This window comes from Monodon monoceros, unplaced genomic scaffold (genome assembly GCF_005190385.1).
Source record: "Monodon monoceros isolate NGI ecotype Baffin Bay Population unplaced genomic scaffold, NGI_Narwhal_1 Super_Scaffold_12, whole genome shotgun sequence".
Classification (NCBI taxonomy): domain Eukaryota; kingdom Metazoa; phylum Chordata; class Mammalia; order Artiodactyla; family Monodontidae; genus Monodon; species Monodon monoceros.
In genome coordinates, this window is record NW_021703768.1 from 38,983,960 (window position 1) to 39,005,326 (window position 21,367).

General features: G+C 36.3%; 1 protein-coding gene across 2 annotated transcripts in view; it reads left to right on the forward strand.

Annotated features, from left to right (window-relative positions):
- PARP8 (poly(ADP-ribose) polymerase family member 8) overlaps positions 1-21,367 on the forward strand; it is a 202,708-nt gene that overhangs the window by 159,333 nt on the left and 22,008 nt on the right. The window contains exons 21-27 of one of the 2 annotated variants that reach the window (XM_029216106.1): positions 320-432; positions 664-736; positions 2,351-2,420; positions 4,993-5,066; positions 6,198-6,267; positions 7,135-7,219; positions 17,249-17,623. In XM_029216106.1, coding sequence (XP_029071939.1) covers positions 320-432; positions 664-736; positions 2,351-2,420; positions 4,993-5,066; positions 6,198-6,267; positions 7,135-7,219; positions 17,249-17,351 — 588 coding nt within the window. In that variant the 3' untranslated portion in view covers positions 17,352-17,623. Of the gene's footprint in view, positions 1-319; positions 433-663; positions 737-2,350; positions 2,421-4,992; positions 5,067-6,197; positions 6,268-7,134; positions 7,220-17,248; positions 17,624-21,367 lie in introns of those variants that run through there. The other variant, XM_029216107.1, reaches the window with a different exon arrangement.

Below are 21,367 nucleotides of genomic sequence, written 5' to 3' on the forward strand. Positions count from 1 at the left end.
AGCCTCAAAAAGAAATGTAATTAGGAAGGCAGACCTGCTTGAATGTGATTACATAGCGTATTCCAAAGCTAAATATAAATGACTTTGGATTGTCTGTCTCCTATTCCTTTTCCATTAGCCTAAAGAATTATCCTTCAAATCAGCAATTCCATGCGATTTATCATTTATGCAGGGTTTTTGTCAAATGAATGCCCTGTTAATATAAACTATTATGGTTTGAAACTAGATAATTCTTAAACCAGTAAAGTTTGAAATTGTCATCAGCCTGATTGTATGTTAAATTTGACATGTTTTCCTGCATCCTTATTTTAAATGGCAGCAACTGAAGTTCATGCACACTCCCCATCAATTCCTTCTTCTCAGCAGTCCACCAGCCAAAGAATCCAATTTTAGAGCTGCTAAAAAACTCTTCGGAAGCACCTTTGCATTTCAGTGAGTACGGCTTTATGTTTAGGGGTGTGTGTCACCCACTTAGTCTTCCAGAAATGTGTGGGGAGGAAGGCATCCTCTTTTAGTAGTTGGCTGTTAGCACTGGACAGTTCACTACACGGTACTTGACTAGGAAACCCAGAACTCTGAGAAGGCACCGTGACTTGTTATATTGAGACCCCCATAAAAAGGTCATTGATTTTTGCTTTTTCCTTCCCCTCCCCTGTGTTTTAGTGGTTCGCACATTGAAAACTGGCACTCCATCCTGAGAAATGGTCTGGTTGTTGCTTCTAATACACGACTGCAGGTAAATTTTCTGCATGCTTTAACAAGACTCATTATTCTTCAGTATTGGAGTTCAGTAAGCAGTCTGTCCTGGTGGCGTTTTCACTTGCAAAAGGGGATGCGTGTATGCTTTAAAAAATTACATGGATTTTTCTAATAGGCATATGTAATTTTCACAAAATAAGTCAAGCAGAATTGATCTATACACAACATAGGGATGAAAAGAAAAAGAAAACTGAGTTCCCCTATGAGAAAATAGTGAAACCACTTTAAACTTAATAGAAAAAAATTAGCACAAAAGAGGTAAAAGCTTACACAAATTCTCTCTGCTACTCCAACTCAAGTTTTTTGAGCACAACCTCAGTGTGAATACTTTAACAGAAGAAAAGGTAAGGCTAAGAATAAGCAAAATGGAGATTGGACACCAAAGAGCCATCGGCTACCTGCTTTTCAGCCCGTAGGGCAGCGCATGGGCAGGATACTGTGGGTGTGGTCTTCATCTTTATTTACGCCCTTCATCTCCAGCATCCCACCTCACTCTCATTCAGCTGATTTTCATCTGATGATGTAAGGAGGTCAGGAGATGAAATCCTCAACCCAGTCACCTGTGCGAGATCTCATATTCTGATGACAATTGGGATGACACAACTAAATATAAATGTTCATAAATACACATTTAATATAAATATAAATGTCCATAAATATAAAATGTCCATAAATACATATTTATTGAATTAATATTTGGTGCATACTAAATACGGTATGAGGGCCCTAGAGCATGGAGATAATAAGAGAGAATTTTAATTGTTCTGAGTAGTAGACTAGTTGAAGAGTTTCAGTTAATGAAACTCTCCGTAACTTGAAAAATTTAGAGGAAGTAAGGAATGGGATGACAGTGCCGTATAATGAAAATCTAAGATATTTTGTTGATATACTAGCAGATGAGTCCTGATCAACCTTCTGTCACATGTGTTTCAGCCACGTTTATTTTCAGTATTTTAGAGTCATTAACATAAAAGCCTACTCCAGGGCTTCCCTGGTGGCGCAGTGGTTAAGAAAATGCCTGCCAATGCAGGAGACAGGTTCCATCACTGGTCCAGGAAAGATCCCACACGCTGCAGAGCAACCAAGCCTGTGAGCCACAACTACTGAGCCCGCACTCTAGAGCCCATGCGCCACAACTACTGAGCCCGCATGCCTAGAGCCCGTGCTCCGCAACAAGAGAAGCCACCGCAATGAGAAGCCCTCGCATCGCAACGGAGAGTAGCCCCTGCTCGCCACAACTAGAGAAAGCCGCGCACAGCAACAAAGACCCAATGCAGCCAAAACTAAATAAATTAATTTAAAAAAAAAAAAGCCTACTCCAGTACTTGATACTAAGTGACTCTTTGTCATCAGCTGGGTGGAAAATCTTTACTAAGGATTTTTTCTGGCTGTCATTTTCCATAGATCAATGCACTCTGAATTTTAAGAACAAGAATATTAGTACTCTTTTCAAATTAGACCTTGAAATCAGAGCTTCATCATTTTATTAAGAGCTAATGTTCCAGCATAAGACCAATGGTCTTCTTTTGTGAAATATTAACATTTGAAACCATAAACTGACTGTTTCCTTTCCCACCTCCTCTCATTCTAGCTCCACGGTGCAATGTATGGAAGTGGAATCTATCTTAGTCCAATGTCAAGCATATCATTTGGTTACTCAGGTAAGCTTGTATTTCATTTCAACCTCAAATATATTAAGTTTTTGTTGTTGTATATTCTAGGCACAATTTTTTATCAAGTGAATGAAGCTTATTTGATGTATTAAATTCATTTGGTAAATGTCAGAAGTAAAAACAAAGCTCACGTGTCAAGATGAATTTATAATACTTCCCCTAGCATATAAGATGGAGCATATGTTTTGTCAGTTTCAAAATTAATTTTAATTTTGTTTCAATAGTTTCTACATTTGTTCCGTCTACAGTAAACATTGAAAATATAGCATGTACAAAATATTATGTAGAGCACTGAAAAATGTTTACATATTATATTAAAGAAGTTTTAAGCAGTATGGAAAACTTAGAATTAGAAAAACACCCTCAGAACCATCCTACTTATTGACAACTTCTTGTTAATATTTTAGTGAGATTGTTTGAGAAAAATATATTGGAATAAACTGAAACCATGTGCCGAGGAGGAGCCTCATAAATTGGAAATATGGAAAGAACGATTACCAAATTGTTAGCATTCGTAATTCTGAGGTAGTAAAATTCAGGGTGATTTTTTCTTTGTACTTTAAAAATTTTTGGAATATTTCACAATGATCTGTGTGATTTTTTTTTTCTCAGAACAGAAACTTATTCTGTTTAAATATAAAATAATTATGCCCATTGTAAAGAAATTGAAACTACACAGAATTGTATAAAATAACAAATGAAACATTTTCCTCCTAACAACCTCAGGGTTTGGTGAGTTCCCCTTTAGACTTAAAGGCTTTTATATTTGTATACCTGCATATATAGTTGGTTTTGCTTATGTGCTTGTGTTGTGTGGGGTTACATGATTCCATTAAACAACTTCAGGAGATGTTGTTCACATGGTGCCTGGATGGTAAGTCTTAAGATCCATATATTATAGAAAAGGAGACTTAGAGAGATCTAATAACCAGGAGAACATTGAGCAGGCTTACCTGTCTGATTCTTTTGCCCAAGTTCACACTCTTTCAGCCACAGCAAGTGGTTTCTCAGTGTTCCACCTCGACCTTTCCCAGAGCACATGTCCTAAGAGGACCAGGTGGGCTCTGTATGCCTCTTCTGACCCAGCCTCAAAACTCACGTGGCACCACTTCCCATGTACAGTATTGGTCAAAGCAGTCACAAGCCCCTCCATATCCAGGGGCTGGGGAATTAGACTCCATCTCCTGATGAAAGAGTGGCACAGTCGCACTGTAGAAAAACATACTGTTGAGAGATATTGTTGCAGTGATCTTTGAAAATACAATATGCCAAAATAAAACTAGGAAAATAAATATCAGAAGAGTAAGATAGTATAGGAAATAAAATCATGTAGTTCAGTGGGAAAGATGATCAGAATCAGCTTAAATCAGACTCTAAATCTTTTTAAAACAGAACACAGTAAAAAAAGTAATATCAAACCATTTTTAATAAATAAATACAATCTCAGCATAGATAAGGACAACACAACACATCATCGAGTCCTGTGATTTTCTTCTTCTTATACGGGTGTACTGACTCCTTAGATGGGTTCATGGAAAGGTTTTTGAGGGATTCAGATGAATGTGAAATTTGTCTGTGTGAATGTTTGTGTGGAGAGAGGGTAGATAGCTTTCATCCAATTCTTTCAGTGTCCTTGATCTGAGAAAAAAAAAGGAAGAACCTCTACAGTACGTTGAAGTAGCTTCATACTTGGTTTGGAGGGCTTCAGGTCTAGGAGTTAGAGAGCAGAACCATCTTTCTGCACTAATAGCTTCGCCTGTTCCTCAGCTTGACCACACCCCCTTCTGCCCCTTTGCGGGAATGTCTGCCTTGGAAAGTGCCTGCGTCCACACCATTTGCAGTTTGGTCCATAGGCTTTGCCCCATTTTCATTAAGCCTTTTATTGAAACAGCAGCAAACAAATAGGCTTCTCAACTTCAGGATAGTAGATGAGCATTTTTAAATACACTATAGCTACAAATCTACCTATTCTAAAACAGACAGGAATTTTAATTCTGTTTTGTCTGAAATATTTCACAGTAAAAAGCCATGGCATTAACAGGTTAAGGTAAGACTTGTGAGTATCATAGACAAAAGGACTTAAATAGTTTTCCTTTATTAGGAGGAATAGTAAATTCTACAGGAATTGAGCATGAAGTTAAGTTGCAGTATAAATATATTTTTCTGAAATTGTTTATATTTTCCACCCCTTATCTTCTTCTAGTCACCAGACGGTAAGAATAAAATTTAGGTCCTAAACGCCTTTTAAAATCAAGTTTTAAGAATTTTCTGATTATATCAATTTTATGCAAGGGAAGGTCCTAGCCTTCTTTTCAATGCAAAGAAAAACAAAGTATATTTTCTACTTTATAATTTGACCAGGATTTCCAGAACCCACCAACTTTCCACCCTGCTTGCTCAGGACACAGCAGACTGCTCCTTCAGGAGCCCTTTGTGATGGTCTGTGGCCTGATGCTGTCAAACCTTTGCCTAAAGTGGAACTTTGCAGTGTAGATGGATTGTATTTTGAGCTGCCTGATACGGCTTTGTCCCTAAATTATTATTTTGCTGATGTTTTTAGGGATGAACAAGAAGCAGAAGGTGTCAGCCAAGGATGAGCCAGCTTCAAGCAGTAAAAACAGCAACGCATCACAGGTGTTGTAGCTAATCGGGTGACTGCCTCTGATGAGTGAACTCTAGCTCCCTTAGCTGGCAGGACTTCGATAAATACTCAGGCTTTTTAAATCTGCAGAATTATTTTAAGTGGTCATTACTCCTACAGGAATGAAACTCACCCTAAAATGCCTTTATTCAATAAATATTCAATAAGTATGTATTGATCTTCTACAAGAGTGGTGCTGGACATCTCCAAGATATTGGGCTACAGTGATCATCAGCGATAGACAAATCCTCTTGGTGCCTGCGTTCTACTGAGTGGATATAAATAAACTAAATATATATTTAGATAGAAAGAATGCTAGATGGTGGTAAATCTTACAAAGAAAAATCAGGGGAAAGGGATGTTGAATGCTGTGGGATGCAAGATGGAACTCGAATGAATTTTAAATGGGGTGATCAGGAAAGGATGCTCTGAGAAGGTTCTATTTGAGTAAAGACCTATAGGTGGTGGGTGCACGAGCCATATGGCTCTCTGGGAGAAAGAGCACTCAAGGCATAGAGAAGGGCAAACACAGATCCCTTGTTGTTTCAGAGAAAACAAGCATTCTGGACAAATTAAAATCCATCTGATGAATAATGTGACTTTAGATTATTTTAAAAAGAGTATAGCTAGTCTAGTGTCTGAAAACAAAAACAAACCCCCAGATTTTCTACATGAAATGTTTCTGAAACCTCTGTGGCTTAATGATGCTATAAATATGGGTTTGTTTTGGGTAGTTAGATGATCTAGAATAATTCATTTTAATGTATGAAAAGATTATGCAACTTTAATTTTGTTTCCCTCTAAATAGAGATGCTAGGCTTCTGGTAAAAATAAATTTGAGTTCTAATTCTATGTTGTGAGGCTATTGAACTTTAATTTAGTATTTTTTAATTTGCTTATTTTTGAGAGTAATTTAATTATGATTATGTACAGAAATTAAGTGATATAACAAATATAGATTGACATTAAGAGAGAATTCAAGGATTTTGCTGCTGGTCGAGATAGACCTTTTTTAAACCTCTGGAGCTATCTTAGTGACTATTACTTTTTAATGATGATTCTTTTTTTTCACTTGAGTGACTGTCCCATTTTTACTCTAATTTTTAAATTCTTTTGGACTTTAGTCACAGAAAAAAGGACAGCAATCCCAGTTCCTGCAAAGCCGTAACTTAAAATGCATAGCCTTATGTGAAGGTAAGTTGAAAGTTTTACAATTCTCATAGCGTTAATTCTCTCTCTTATCTGTATTTAAAAGTTTAAGTGTGTTTACAAAATGCTCACAGTGGACTAGTGAAAACTTTATTCCTTATGACCATCTCTAAGGGCACAAATGGAAAATACTTACAACAGAGGTCATAAAGGTTAAAACCAAAAAGCAGAATTGGCAAGAATTCAACTAGTGCTATATTTTATTCTTGGCAGATATTTCAGAATGGTAATTATCTCTTTCTGATCAAGTATTGCTTTTCTGTTTTGTTAATATACCCCTTCCTCTTTATGTTGGTTTCTGAATGTATAATACCATAAAAAATCTGAAAGATGAACCAAGTGCTGAGTAGATAACCCAGTAGGCCTTTCTCATTCCTACACTGAAATTATTCTTCGATTCTGAACTTAGGACAGAAAATTGACAGGCGATTTGCAAGATCATATACTTTCCTTTGTTCTTGCTTTAAAATCTGACTTTGGCTAAAAGTTCATTTTGTTTTCTTCTTGTGTTGGGAGTTTCGGTAGCCACTGTTTACTGTCTTTCAAGTTTTTCAACGTTTGATGGTTATAGAGGATGCTAAGTTGCTTTCTACATAGTTCCCAAGTCAGGACCTATTTGCCACCATAACACAAAAGTGATTTCCTTCCTATTGTTATGCTAATCGTGTTCCAGACATAAAATTGTTACTTGGCATTTCACTGTTTTTATTTACATTTCTTGATAGCTTAATAAGGTGAAAGAAACATTTTCCATATGTTAATTTGTGCATGCACTTTTGCTTTTAGATTTCTAAGAGAAGGGATACAGTAACTTAGAATAAATAGTTCTTTAATTTTCTCTTCCATTTACAGTGATCACCTCACCTGACCTGCACAAACATGGAGAGATATGGGTTGTCCCAAATACTGATCATGTCTGCACACGGTTCTTTTTTGTGTAAGTGTAAAAACTTAAAATCCTATGTTATTGTCTTCTCCATAAGTGAGGTAGTAGTGACTACATTATTCTTTGGTCACTTTAGCTGCCAAAATATAGCAGACAGGTATTTTCTCATCAACTCAATGTTTTTGTTTTGTTTTACTAAGCTGTGAAAAACAGGGGTGTTTAAATGCTATTAACTTAGAAGAATTGAAGGAAAACATGGTCTCTTTAACTACTATCTGTGTGTATGTATGTATACATGTGTATAGAAGTGTATATATACATACGTACAGATCTTATATGTATCTAGATAGATATATACACACACATAAATATACACATATATTATTTATAGATTTAAAAAAATATTAGACCTGGGAATGAGGAAAACAATAATGAGAAGGTCTTCTTCCTATAAAAAGTTGATCTGCATTCCATATGATAGAGGCTGGCAATGCAGGGCATGTTAATGTGGGTTTTTTGACACAGCTATAGCATAAGAGCTGCATGAAAATACAAGAGTGGTATTTTTCTTCCCTAAGTAAATGAGTGCAGTAGATCTGTCTGATTTTTACCCACCTTGCTTAACTCTCAACTTTCTCCCATGCCTGAGCCTTCCTCATCCACGGTCCTGTCACAGAAAGGACCTCAAGGAAGAGTTGAGTATATCTGTTTTGTACGTTTATGTAACTTTCTAAAAAGAAGCTGGAAAAATGCACTGACTTGTTTTATAAGCCATGTCAAAATGACTGTCTCATGATTACTTCGATATGTAGCATAGCTGGAGCATGCTACATCTGCAGCATTTGATCTATTAGCTTATTGACTGACGGTTCGCAATGAAAATTTTATGAACTGCCTGGTTTTCTTTTGGTTGGTCTGAAAAGTGTGATTTTTCTTATGATCCAGGTTTATATATTATGTATTTATCTATCTTTTGTGTTTATGTTACATATTAATATATAGATTACATAGTATGAGACATATACATACCTATAGATTTCATTCTTAGTGGCAAGACAGCAATGAGTATAGTAAAAAGAACCCTGCTGCTTTTGATCAGACAGTTTGTGTCTAGGCTCACCAGTTATTAGTGAGGTGACATTGGCCAAGCTGCATAACCTCTCTGAGCTTCCTCAGTAGACGCAATATAACATCATCAATAGATACAGCAGAACAATATACCGGTATCAGTTAGAATCCCAACAGGAAACCACTGGCCCCTAAGAAACGAGATAATTTCTATCATTCACAGTTAGATCACTTACAAAAGTGTGATTATAGGGAAATCATAGGTCTAGGACAGTAACCTGGAGCTAGTAGCACCAGAGTTATTATACATCTTCAGGTCCAAAGAGTTAAGAATAGGAAGCAGTTATCAGAACCTGGTAGGAGAGCCATTTCTAGTTCATCAGCTTTGACAGGAGTCATGGCCTTCAGTTCAGGGACGTAGGCAGCCCAAGGTGACCTTGTGGGGCTGGAACCAAGCAAAACCTTGACCTCACCCTCCCCATTGGCCAAACTCTACCAGAAACTAGAGGGCAAGGGAGCATATTGACCAAGTCCATAGAAGTCACCCTCCTGGGGCAGAAGGCAAGGTAGAGAAGTGTACAACCATGGCTCTGGAGGCTCCCAGGATAGCTGTCTGCTTTTTAAGGTTATGATTCAGATTAAGGTATAGCACAGTGCAGGTCTTCACTGAAAGGCACTCATTGAATATTTTTTCCCTTCTTCTTTCTTGCTCATCTTGACTCTTATCCATTGTTAGAAGGTCGGCCTTCCAAAAGACACCTCCAATCACAAAGTTATTTCATTGTGTGAGCTGGAGATTTTCATGGAAAAGTAACTCCAGAGGCCTTTCCTTAGCTTGTCGTTAATCAGTTAATCTGCTCCTTTTAGCATCTTGCTAAAATTCATAGTTGTTGAGCTAAATAACATTAGACATGGAAGTAGGCAGTAAACATTTCTCGTGTTACCTCTTGGCAGTTTTACATAAATTATATGTAAACTAAATCAGTGGAGGTATATGTGTGGGTGTGTGTATGTTGACTGGAGAGAAGGATTTCTATATTTCATAAGAAAAAAGTGAGGAAAGACCATCTGAAGAAAAGAGAAGAAAAAGCCTTCAGTACACTCAGATACTTTCCAAATAATGCAAAGGAAAAAATTCTATTAAGGTAATGATTTTCATTCCTTTATAAACACAAATGAGACTTCATTCTTTTTTCCTGCTCCCTCAGGAGAGAAGGAACTAATTAAGGAAAATTGATAAGATTCAAAACACATGAAAAGGAGAATCCATTCACTAATGTACATTCTAATTACAACCATCAGTTTTCCTTCTTTATAAAAGATATAATCACAGAGTTCTGCTAGTGATGTGCCTGCCTGGTGAATGGCACTATCTAGGAAAAGAATAAATTGAGGAGAAAGAAGTGAGTTATCAGATATACCATAATCAGACAGAAACTCAATTTCTATTCTTATTTTATCCTTTCTTTTTTTTAACACATTATGTGATCTCTAAAGTTAGATGCTTTGCCTGATGACTAGGATATAAATTGGTGAGGCCTCCTTTTTATCTGTTACTAACTGAAAATATTAAAAATTATATAAATTCTATGCTAATCTGACTTCCAGAGTGGAGATAATAAAATGTATAAAATTAAATAAATAAATAAAACAGTCATCTAATATCCTAATCACATTCTTCCCAATAAGTAAACAATAACAGAGAATGAGAGAAAAATGGGGGAAACTTTAGAACAGGGTATCAGAAAAAATTAAAATTTAAAGGAAGGTATCTGTTAGGAAAAAAATAAGAGAATAAGAAGTTTGAAAAAAATTTGTTGGAAGACTCCAAAAATGAATAAACTTAATCAAAGATAAGTGCTTCAGGCAAAAGGTAATAATTCAGATGTTAAGAACAGATTCCAGACGGTTCTGAGGGTCTAGGAATTGTTGCTAGAGCTTGATTTCATTACTGACCTTGAGACACATGTGTACAAAGACATTAAGGTCAATATGTAGAAATAAGGCAGCTATTTTAAAAAGGGCCAGAAGTTTCACAGGGGGTGTGAAAACCACAGAGACGTATGGTGCTCCAGTCATATACAACAAAAATGTTATGAAATGGGGATTTTAAAGCTAGAGAGGAAAACTTATTATTGGTGTTTTCCAGAAATAGGAATAAATAATAAAATCCAAGAGAAGGTAATTGATGATTTGGCAGGTTAATAGATTAGGTGTATCTAGTGCCATGGGCACCCCATGTTACACTGCCCCCACCACTGCCATAGTGTAAACTCATAGAGATAGGAGTGTGTCTTCTCCCTCAACTGTCTGGGACCAAGGAAAGGTTAAGAACCTCCAGGTTTTTGTATCTTGCTTATTATCTGGTGTTACAACCTACATGTTTGATGCTTTAGTGGTTCTCTGATTTAGAGCAGGCAGATCTGCAAATGAATCGTTTCCATAGTTTCTCTATTACGTCGATTTAAGGTATATATTTCTCAACATATTTCAAGAAGTTCAGAAATTTAGGAGCAAGAAGGACCAAATAAAACAAGACTATGTGCAGAAAAGTGATGCAGGGTATTTTCAGTTCTTGCGTCAAGCAGATGTCGGTGCTAAATAAATTTCAGGAATTCCTATCTAAAGTCTATTCTATCTTTTAAGATCTAGCTCAAATACCACCTCTTCTATGAAGCTCCTAATCAAAATTAATCTCTCTTCCTGGTATTCCTACAACTCAGTGCAGAACTTCAATTTAAAATTCAGTTTATTCATTGTATCTGACTCTTCCACAAGACTGTGAACTCCTAAAAGGCAGACTCCTACTCTTGTGTTTTTACTGTCCTGCGTGCCCTGCATCACCTTGCACGGTACCTGATGTACAGCTGCTTGTCAGCAAATTTTTAATGAATGAACAGAAGAAGGCAAAAAGGAAAATATTTTGGAATATGTATTGTTTTAATTTTAGGTCAAAGTTTGAAATATATCTAAAAAGGTAGCTACAGGAAAAATTTATAAAATAATTGTATCATGACTGTTACATGAAATAAGAGATACTTTGCTTTGCATCATGATTTTGCAAAAGATACACAGTGTTTGAATGGGAACATAGCAGGGAGACAGCTTATTTATGAAGTTAAAAGATAGGACATTCAGTCATGGCTCAGTGACATAAATTGTGTGACATCAAGCTGATATGATCTGGGAGCTTTGCTTTATCCCAAGTCTATAATGAATCCAATTTCTCTGTCTCTAACCCAGATCTCTTTCCAAGATTGAAACTGCTACATTACTCCCCTGCTTAAAAGTCTTTGATAGCTGCCTACTACTTATAAGATGAAGTCCAGTCTCCTTTACAAAGGGAACCAACTGATTCCTTGGTGCTTTGTTCTTCCTTCAATACCACTGCGTTGAAGGTGGAGGAGATCCAGTCTCCAGCTGCATGGCCCACCACTTTTCGTTGCCCACTGTTTCTCACCCCATGTTGTTATGCTGCACAACCTGAACTGTGTGCTGGGATTTCCACACTCCATGCTTTTGCTCTTTCCTTTCTCCATTAATCTTGAATTCTCTCTTCCATTTTCTTCCCTCATATTGTTTATCTAATTCCCACTCCTCTTTTAAATCTTCATGTATGTCTTCCCTCCTCCCAGAAACTTCCCTTGATGCCTTTGTGCTGCTCCCTTTTGTTACTATGTAATACCCTGGGCATGTGTTTATTACTGGATTGTTCTTTTTTAGGTACTGTCTTCTCCATTAACTCTGTATACCTCTTGAGGTCAGGGACTATACAGCTCATTTGTGTTTGCGTACCTAGCACAGTGCTTGGCAGATACGTAGGAATGAATGAAATGCCCATTTTAGAACTGCTTGCTGGATATTTTGTCCCCCAAAGTCCACTAATACCTTAAAATCATTATGTACAAAGTGGAACCCATTATTGCTGTAGTTTTCAATTCCTTTTTCCATGCTCACTAGTCATCAGTTCCCAATTACATCTTTTCACAGTTTTCTTCTATATTTTCTTCACAAAGGTGTGAAGAAAACTGCCCCACACAAAGTAAGAGTGTTCTTTCCCAAGTCACAATGTCAAATTCATTTCACATGTGCAGTTTTCGTCACACCTTTGTTTCAGTGTGTATCGTTCTCTCCCCTAGAGTACACCAAAATGTTACTAGTTATTTTCCACGCTTCTGCTTTCTTCATTGCTCCTAATCTGTTTTTTAAAATGCCGGATTTTTTAAACATTGCCATCCTTACACCAGTGATACCTGTTCAATGTACAGAAACTGAAATCAAAGGTAAGCAAAAAGAGAGACAATCACCCATCATATTCCCACTTAGAGTTAGCTATGGTTAATAAGATCATACAATTTCTACCACATTATTTTTCCAGAAGGAGACCTTGATTATTCCTTGCTCATACAGGCTGATAGTAATTAACAAATAAAAACATGGCATTCTGCAATATAGTGCCCATCTGACTTGACTTCAGTTACCCATACAAACCACTGATTGAATAAAATATTATCCAAGCTGTTTCTTGAAAAAAACTTGGAATTCTTTTCCCCGCTAATGTGCCTTTGCTCGGTCAGTAGGAATGGTTGGCTCTCTCACCAGCTCAGCCTTTAGCCAATCTTTCCAGGCTTAACTGTATGGTCTTTTCCGTGGGGCCTCTCCCGGTGTCCCACTCAGACAGGATCTGTCTTTACTGTCAGTTCTGCTTGCCCTTTCTTTGTATCACCCAGGCTGCCTTGTCCTCCAGTTTTTTGCATAACTCTGTTATCTCCCCTAGTAAAATGCAAATTCTGTCCGTGTTTGGGAATCTTGCATCTCGTGCAGAAACACGTAATACATATTGAATGAAAGCAATGACAAAAGACTGAATGTTCTAACTTAATAGACAGATTTATACACGGGCTCTGAAGCAGACAGTACACTACAGCATCAGATTTCTTACAAGAACTTTGGAGAAGTGCTGGATATCATTCAGTTCACATTGAATTTCTCCTCTCTGTGACTAATGAAAAACAGTGCTATCATTTCTGGCTTCCAGATTTAGGGAGTCAGAAAACAAGTGTAGGGCTTCCCTGGTGGCGCAGTGGTTGAGAGTCCGCCTGCCGATGCAGGGGACACGGGTTCGTGCTCCGGTCCGGGAGGATCCCACATGCCGCGGAGCAGCTAGGCCCGTGAGCCATGGCCGCTGAGCCTGCGCGTCCGGAGCCTGTGCTCCGCAATGGGAGAGGCCACAACAGTGAGAGGCCCGCGTACCGCAAAAAAAAAAAAAAAAGAAAAGAAAAGCAAACAAATGTATGTGAACCAATCTTAAAACTGTCACAGAGCTGCTCTAATCAGTTTGAAAATAAAGGTTGTCAATACATTTAAGTTTTTGTCCATGAAATTTCCTAACATACCCAAGAGAGTTCCAGATAGCCAGATGCCATCCATTGTCTCATAGCTTTTAAAGCAAATTGGTTTATTATTTATTAAAATTTCAGTTATCTTTTTATATTCCTAGGGACATAAGTAACTTTTGTCTTCTTTTAGATGGTTTCATTTTTCCTTCTGTAGAAAACCCCAGTCAAGTGTATCATTTCCCTATTGATATCATTCTTGCTGTATTTCTTTCTTTTTTTAATTTTGTTGCTGCCTGGACGTAAGTGAACTTCAGTGTTATATTAACAGCTTAGTGTTTGTCTGCAATACTAACAAATAGCTGCAAAATAATCTGTATGCTGTATTGTAATAATGTCTTAATGCCACTAGTAATTCATTTATCTAAGCCCTGCTGGTTGACCAATTCAAACGGTAGTTGGTTTTACCTTTATTATTATATATGCTTCATAATTTAAGACACCTGAATGCCTTTGACTGATTTTATCCTTCAGCCCGCAGCTGTTGTGTTTCCTTATGGGCCTCATAGACAATGGAAAAATCAGCATTTTTCTTAATACTTTCAATCTCATTCTCTCACTCTTGCTCTCTATTCTCTCCTCCTCCTGTGTTCTTTCTATAAATTATTATAGTTTATTTAAAGAATGTGAGTCTCATCTCCTCTCCATTAACTTCAAATGCTTTTTAAGTGTCAATGAATGTGTAATACTTGGATATAGCAAACGCTTCCGTTTGACTGGGAAACAGAGTGAGGGAGGAGTGATGGGTCATGACTAGAGAAGAAGTTTAGGTTTGGATTATGAAGGACCCAGGTGTGCCATGCCAGTGACATTGGATCTTGTTCTGCAAGTGAAGCGAAGGCCATTTGCATCACTCTAGCAGGGCAGAGAATAGTCTTGTAGGAGGGATGGGGGGGATAAGCGTAGAGAGAGAAAGATCAGTTATAATGTCATTACGATAGTCTAGGTCAGCGTTTCTCACTACAGAAAGAAATGGATTTGACATTGTGACTTGGGAAAGAACAATCTTACTTTGTGTGGTGCAGTCAATACTCTCTGTCCTACTTTATTCTAATTTCATTGGAAAATGCTAGCCTGGACAACCTAATTTCAAAGCCTGCTAACTGTACACAACCTGCCACTTGAAAATCACCCGTTTAGATGAATGATAATGAATGCCTAAACGAAGGTGATGGTATTACATGGAGAGAAGATGCAAGTGGGAATAACTAGGGAAATGGAAGCAACATAACTTGATGATGTATTGGATTTGGGCACGTGGAATAACCAAGAATGACTGAAGTTTTCATGTTGGTGGGGTGGGTAGATGATGGTAGTTCAAACTGAGATATTGACAGAGTAGAAAAGAGCAGTCAGTTTTGTATTAAGAAGTTAAGTTCAACTTTGCATATACCACCTCTGTGATTTCTGTAGGAAATTTATAGTTAGGGAAAGATGTAAGGACTGGAGATACAGTTTTAGGAATCAGCATGTGGGTGATAGTTACAACAATGGGACAGACTAAAGTAAAGGGAGTTTGCATATCATAAAAAGAGGGAACACTGAGGAGGGAATTGTGGATAAAACCAGCATTGAAATGGGAGGCCAGGGGAGAGAATGCAATGAAAGAGACTGAGAATTAATAATCAAAGGGCCAACTAGGGACGGAAGAGATGATATAGCTTTAAGAAAAAGAGCAGTCAGCTGTATCACATGCTGCAGACATAGCAGATACAGTCTCCTGAATTTATCAGCTAGGAGGCCATGGGCAACCATTGTCAGTACTTTTCAGTAGGGTAGTAGGATCTGAAGAATGATTGCAGTGGGTTGAGGAAAAAATGAGAAGTTTTAATGTATTACAGGCAAACCTTAATCAAGGCCAACTTTAAGTTGAAAAGAACAGAGATGGTAATATGTAGGCTGGTATCTATTAAGCTGAAAATATCTTATATAAACAGCTATTAGGAAACTTAGGATGGAGATACATGGTAGACTGGTATCAGAAGTTGGGAAGCCATCAAGAACCAAAGCAGTTCTAAGACCTGCCACTCTTCCCGCTTCTCTCAAAGCACTATGGTTTCCTTTGTGTCTGGTTCATTCTCTTTTCGTCAGTCTCTTTTGTTTTCCACAATCTGTATCCTAGAGGAGCTAGGCCAGTTGGTTTGATAAAACACCATTACCTCATGTGGGCCAAGCCTGCAAGCCAGGTTGCTTCCCCAGCCTTGGCTCAGAATTATGGATGGCTTAGCTTACCCTTGGTCCAGTGAGTAGCCTGGATTTATACAAAAGCCAGGCTAACATATTTTACTTGCCCAATAAAATATATCTTTACACAGTTTGCTACAAAACACCCAATTAGATCTAGGTCTAAAGCATTTCACTTTACACATTCTCTAGTTTGTAACAGAGCACTTATTGTTTGAACTCCTGAGAAAATAATTACAACTGGGCTTTGTACCACATATCCCATTCTTTTTTTTACAATAATGTCTCACCATTGGGTGCCTTATGTATACGTATGTGTGTGTGTATTTGCACGGTAAAAATTAACCAAGTAGGCAAACTTGGGCCACTTCTTAGGAGTTTAAACTCGATATAGATGCAACCATCACTAGGTTTTTAAGTAGTTGATTATGTAAGGACCTAAGTTCTCATTGTTATGTGTCATCTATTTCCTTTTTCTGTACTGTGCTATTTCAGGAGAATTTAAGCATGGTGAGGAAAAGACAGTGGCACACATTAATCTTTGAGACACTATGCTTACACCCCTGGTTATCTATTTTGAAGTAATTACCACTTCTCTAAAGCTTCTGTCTTGAAGTCATTTTTATGAAGTAAAATTAATTCATCACCTATTCTACTCTGAATATTATCATGGAAGTTTAAAAATTCATTCTTGGGAAATTCTTATTGCCCAAGTAAGTTTATTTGAGGAAATGAATTATCATCTAAAATGTAATTACTTCTTTCTAAAGGACTTAGTAATTGCTGTCCTTTAAAGTTATATTTTCACTTCTATTGCTTAGCTAAACTTAGCAGACTGGCATTCTTGTGTGTAGTACCAGCATAAATAAGAATATTGTTGTAGTCGGACTAAATAGAGCAACCAGTGATAAAAAAAAATGCAGCACTGATTACGACAGAATAATAATTAGAAGGCAGGAATGGCAAAGGAGCAATGGTGGAAAGTGAAGTGATTTTTCTGAGAGTGTCACTGATCAGAAAATAAATGATTGAAGTAGGAGTGGAGTTAAGAAATCCAGAACCCAAGGAACATAAAGCTGAAGTCAGTATCTTCTTTCTCAGCAGGCTTCATATAACAACTGCTGTGAAAAATGTTTGCAGAGCCAAAGACACTGGGGCGCTTCCCGCATCTCAGGCAATGCTTTACGTGAGATTAAAAAGTTAAAATTAAAAAGGAAGGGTCAAATCAGGGCATGACGTAGAATAATCACGTGTTCAGTAATGTGAGCACATTATTAAACACAACTGAGAAGCACCTGTCTCTGGCTCTTGATTCCCTTGGGCTGTACTTTAGGTACCAGACAGCATTTCTAAGCTGTCTTAAATGCTTTGGGGATGTTTTTGAATGTTTCTTCTTTTCGAACGTTTTATGTTTCTGTGTCTTGTGTTTTAGCTACGAAGATGGCCAAGTGGGAGACACAAATATTAACACACAAGAAGGAGGCATTCACAAAGAGATCCTTCGAGTAATTGGTAATCAAACTGCTACTGGTTAAAGGACCACCATTTAATTAACATGATTTGAAAGCCTTCCTCGGGTTCAAAGCTGGATTTTGAACTGAAGAAGATGATAAAATAATTTATTGTTATTATAAACAAAATTAACCCTTTGAATACTGATTTTTTTCTTAGTATTTCTAAGTTTCTCATTAAATACCTAAAATGGTATAAAATTTATCAATTGTAGGGTTATGGAATCTAGTAATAAAATTACAACAGCACTTAAACTGAAGTTTGGGTTCCTCACACAATAAACAGATTGAAAAAACAGTTTTGTGCTGATATTTTTATATTAAACTCTTTAATTGGAAACTTGGTATTATATACCGACATCTTAGGGTACAAAAATAGAACTGAAAGCATTTTATAATGGCGTCTAAATCTATAAGATACTTTGCAATAAGTGTAATGTTTGCACATTCTGATGTGCTATATAATTAGCGGTATGAACATTCGAATGTTTTGGGGAGGGATGTTTCCTAACCTGTTACTTTTCCATATACAAAAGCAATTAGGTCTTAGATACAGTGCTTTGCCCAAAAGTATGTAATATACATATCTATAGATTCATGCATCAAAATGTATGATCGTGCATATATGTGTGTATGTACACATACGTGTATTTTAACAGATGGCACAGCTCCACAATTCTGTTCTCATTCGATGGAAAGAAAATAATGTTCAGTAAGAAAATAATATTCTCTCTGGACATAAACCAAGATATGAGCCAAATTCACCACTGCTCATTCACTGAAAATATTTGCAAACAAGTTTTCTATTTGTTTAAAGAATTTTCCCTTCAGTTAAAATTTAACTCTTTATAATATTATAATTTGGGGAACATCTTTATTCAAATGATAATATGTTTAAAAGAAAGGCCTCAGAATTTAAAACAACAGTGTATATATTTTTATTTCCTACTGTGGAACGTTTTCTACATTTATTTGTACCACACCAGCATTTTTATATTTTTCATCTAATACCTCTGCTTATTTTTTTTTCATATTGAGAAAGAAGACAAACTTTGAAGTTTCTTTTATATTAAAAGAACATGAATAAGTTTATATAGAGAACAATAACACCAGCTCTCAGCATTCTCTTTTCAAGAGTCATGTGTGCATCAAAATCATTACTATTTCTTTGGGACCTAAGTTCTTATTCATTACAATTTTTAATTGACAGTGTTTCTTTTCCTACATGATGTTTTTGGAATAAGGCCATTCATGAGAGCAGTTTAATTAGCAAGTCTGCCACTCTATTCAAACCCTGAATCAAGGCTCATATCTGACTCTAATTTATTTAGAAAGAAAAAATAAAAATGTATACTCATTTGCAAGTGTAATATAAATTCTGTGCTTGTTCCTTTGGTATAAAAGGTGAGAACAAAGGTCATACACATTGTTAAGGATTGCTATCTAGGAAGCATTTACTAATTGTTTGTTTTCTTATATTGTAAATAATTGATATGCCACTTATTTCTGCAAAAATAGACTTGAAGGGATATTAATCATTGTGATAGGATCCACCTAAAACATTGATCTGTTTTGACTTGTGCCTCTGAACTCAAGGCCAGACTGAGGGATAATATTGGTGTTGTAGGTCCAAGATACAGTATCTTATTCAGTTCTGTGACCAAATATCTGAAGACTTTACATGGGACAGGAGGACTCCTTGCTTCTTTCTGCCAAGACTCCCAAGTCTCCCAAATCCCTTTACTGTGTTTTAAAAATATTTTAAAGCAACAAAATTACATTTTCAAATTAATTTTGTGGGACATTCATGTATATATGACATAAATATGAGGATGTAATAGTAGGATTTGGAAATTGAAATCTTGAAACCCCATGTGTTTGGCCACTAGGACCACTGAGGCACCTCCAAAAACTCTTTAAAGTGCCTCCAAGCATAATTTAAAAACCACTAATCCACTAAGGATTTACTCAACAGTTGAGTGACCTGTAAGGGGTATAGTATTAGAATCTGAACTGGAAGGGTAGCTTGGAGGACTCAAGGGAGACTATTTAGGGGAGATAAAACATTATAATACAAACTTCTACTGTCAACTTAAGAATAAAAGTAGATTCATCTATCAGAGCAAGGAAAGTAGTTGATAGTTTTAATGTCCACTAAATATTACAGATAATAGACATCTTTTATGATAGTAAGATGTCTTCTCATGATAATCGAATGCTTTTGCAATGCAGAATGACAGATTTTAGTTTGTTTTGAAAAATTGTCAAAACTTTTTAAGCCTGTATCTAAAAATAAAGCCAGTCTTCTCATTGGACTTTTGATATTGGGAATACTATAGTAAACGGATGTTTATTTCTACAGAATCTAATTTCAATACCCATTAGTAGATGAATATCATGCTTTCAGAATCCAAGCAGGTCCTTAAAATTTAGAAGTTTAAACATTATCATCATGCCTTGATTGAGTTACCTCGTTAAGATATTATCTTTTGACTTATTTGATAATTCCAAACATGTGATATTGTATTGTACTTCTATCATCACTTGAAGTCTGTTCACTGATTCTTTGTAATAGTTATACTAATTATGTAGCCACTACTACTTAACATTAACCCACTGAGCAAAGGCAATCATTTCTTTTCATTCTTCAAGTGGGAGAAGAGGAGCCTTAATTTATTAGTTCTACTTTTTTTCCTGCATTACTGATTTTGTAAACATTTCACTATGAATAATTTGTCCTCTTTCATTGTCCACTGTATTTAAAAAGAGAAGAAAATGATTGAACGTTCGAGAAGAGAAAAAGTAATAATATACATATAACCTAGTGCTGTAGAATACATTATGGTAAGGTACTTTGGTGCCTTAGATTGCGTTATGTTAAAATGATTTTTATTTTGTTGCTCAGCAAATCTCAGTCAAATGTTGGATTTGAAGGTGGTTTCTAAATTTAAAATTTAAATATAAGAGTGCCACATCCTTAAATTCACTCTCAAATACTGTGTGATATAAGAAACCTACTCAAGCTATTGTTAATGCTATGAATATTTCTCATTGAAAAATTTAAGAGTTTAGAGAAGAAATCCCTCAATTATTCTCCCCTTAGCTAAAAGAAAGGAAACTTTTAATATGTAAGTCTATGAATCTTTATTATCACTGAAAGAATTTTATCAGTACTTTGTACCATAACTTGTACCATAACTTGCCTGAGGGCATGGGGTTTCAGAAGGTTCTAAGGAAGACCTCATTATCCTTGTTAAAGTCTGGATGACTTCATCAGATAGTGATTTAATACGTCATGAAGGTCCATTCAACCTTGGACTGTCTACCATCTAAATGTATGGATTTCACGGTGGCACTTGAAGCACATTTTAAAAATATTATGATGTTATTCTATTGTCCTGCTGAATTCATTATTACACTACCTCAAGACAAATGATAGACTGTTTGTCAAGATAAGTTTGGGTTTTCAGTATAAGGATCAAATAAAATTTTACAAATAGAAGTCATCAAATAGTATGACAGTCAAGACCATGCTAGATCTGTGTTGTCAATTACCTCTTGACAATACAGTAATATGGATATTTCAATCACCAGTGATGAATAACATAGTTATCACCCAAAGAGTAAGTGAAGGGGTTTCAAGTTGCAAAATTTGAAAATAATTAGTTCCCTTTAGGATTGGTTTTCTACGTGGGCCAATTTTATGTCCTTTCACCTGAAGCCACAAAGAATTGCCCACCCTTAACAGTTAAAGGATTAAAATACCCAACTGCTGTGCCAGAATGGCAGACTGAATATTCAAATATTCTTGAATGCCTGCTAAATTTTTGTCAGATTATATATAAATTTGATGTATATTATTATCCAGTAAATTTTTCTTGGGAATTTTGTATACACTCTGATATATTAGGATAAGCTTTTGTAGTTCAAAGGAATTTCAAGTAGTTTTTAGACAAAACATATCATATCCATGAGTGTGAAAAAGCTGTGTTGAAGAATAGATTACATTACACATTTACCAGCAAGTCAGTAAAAAATAG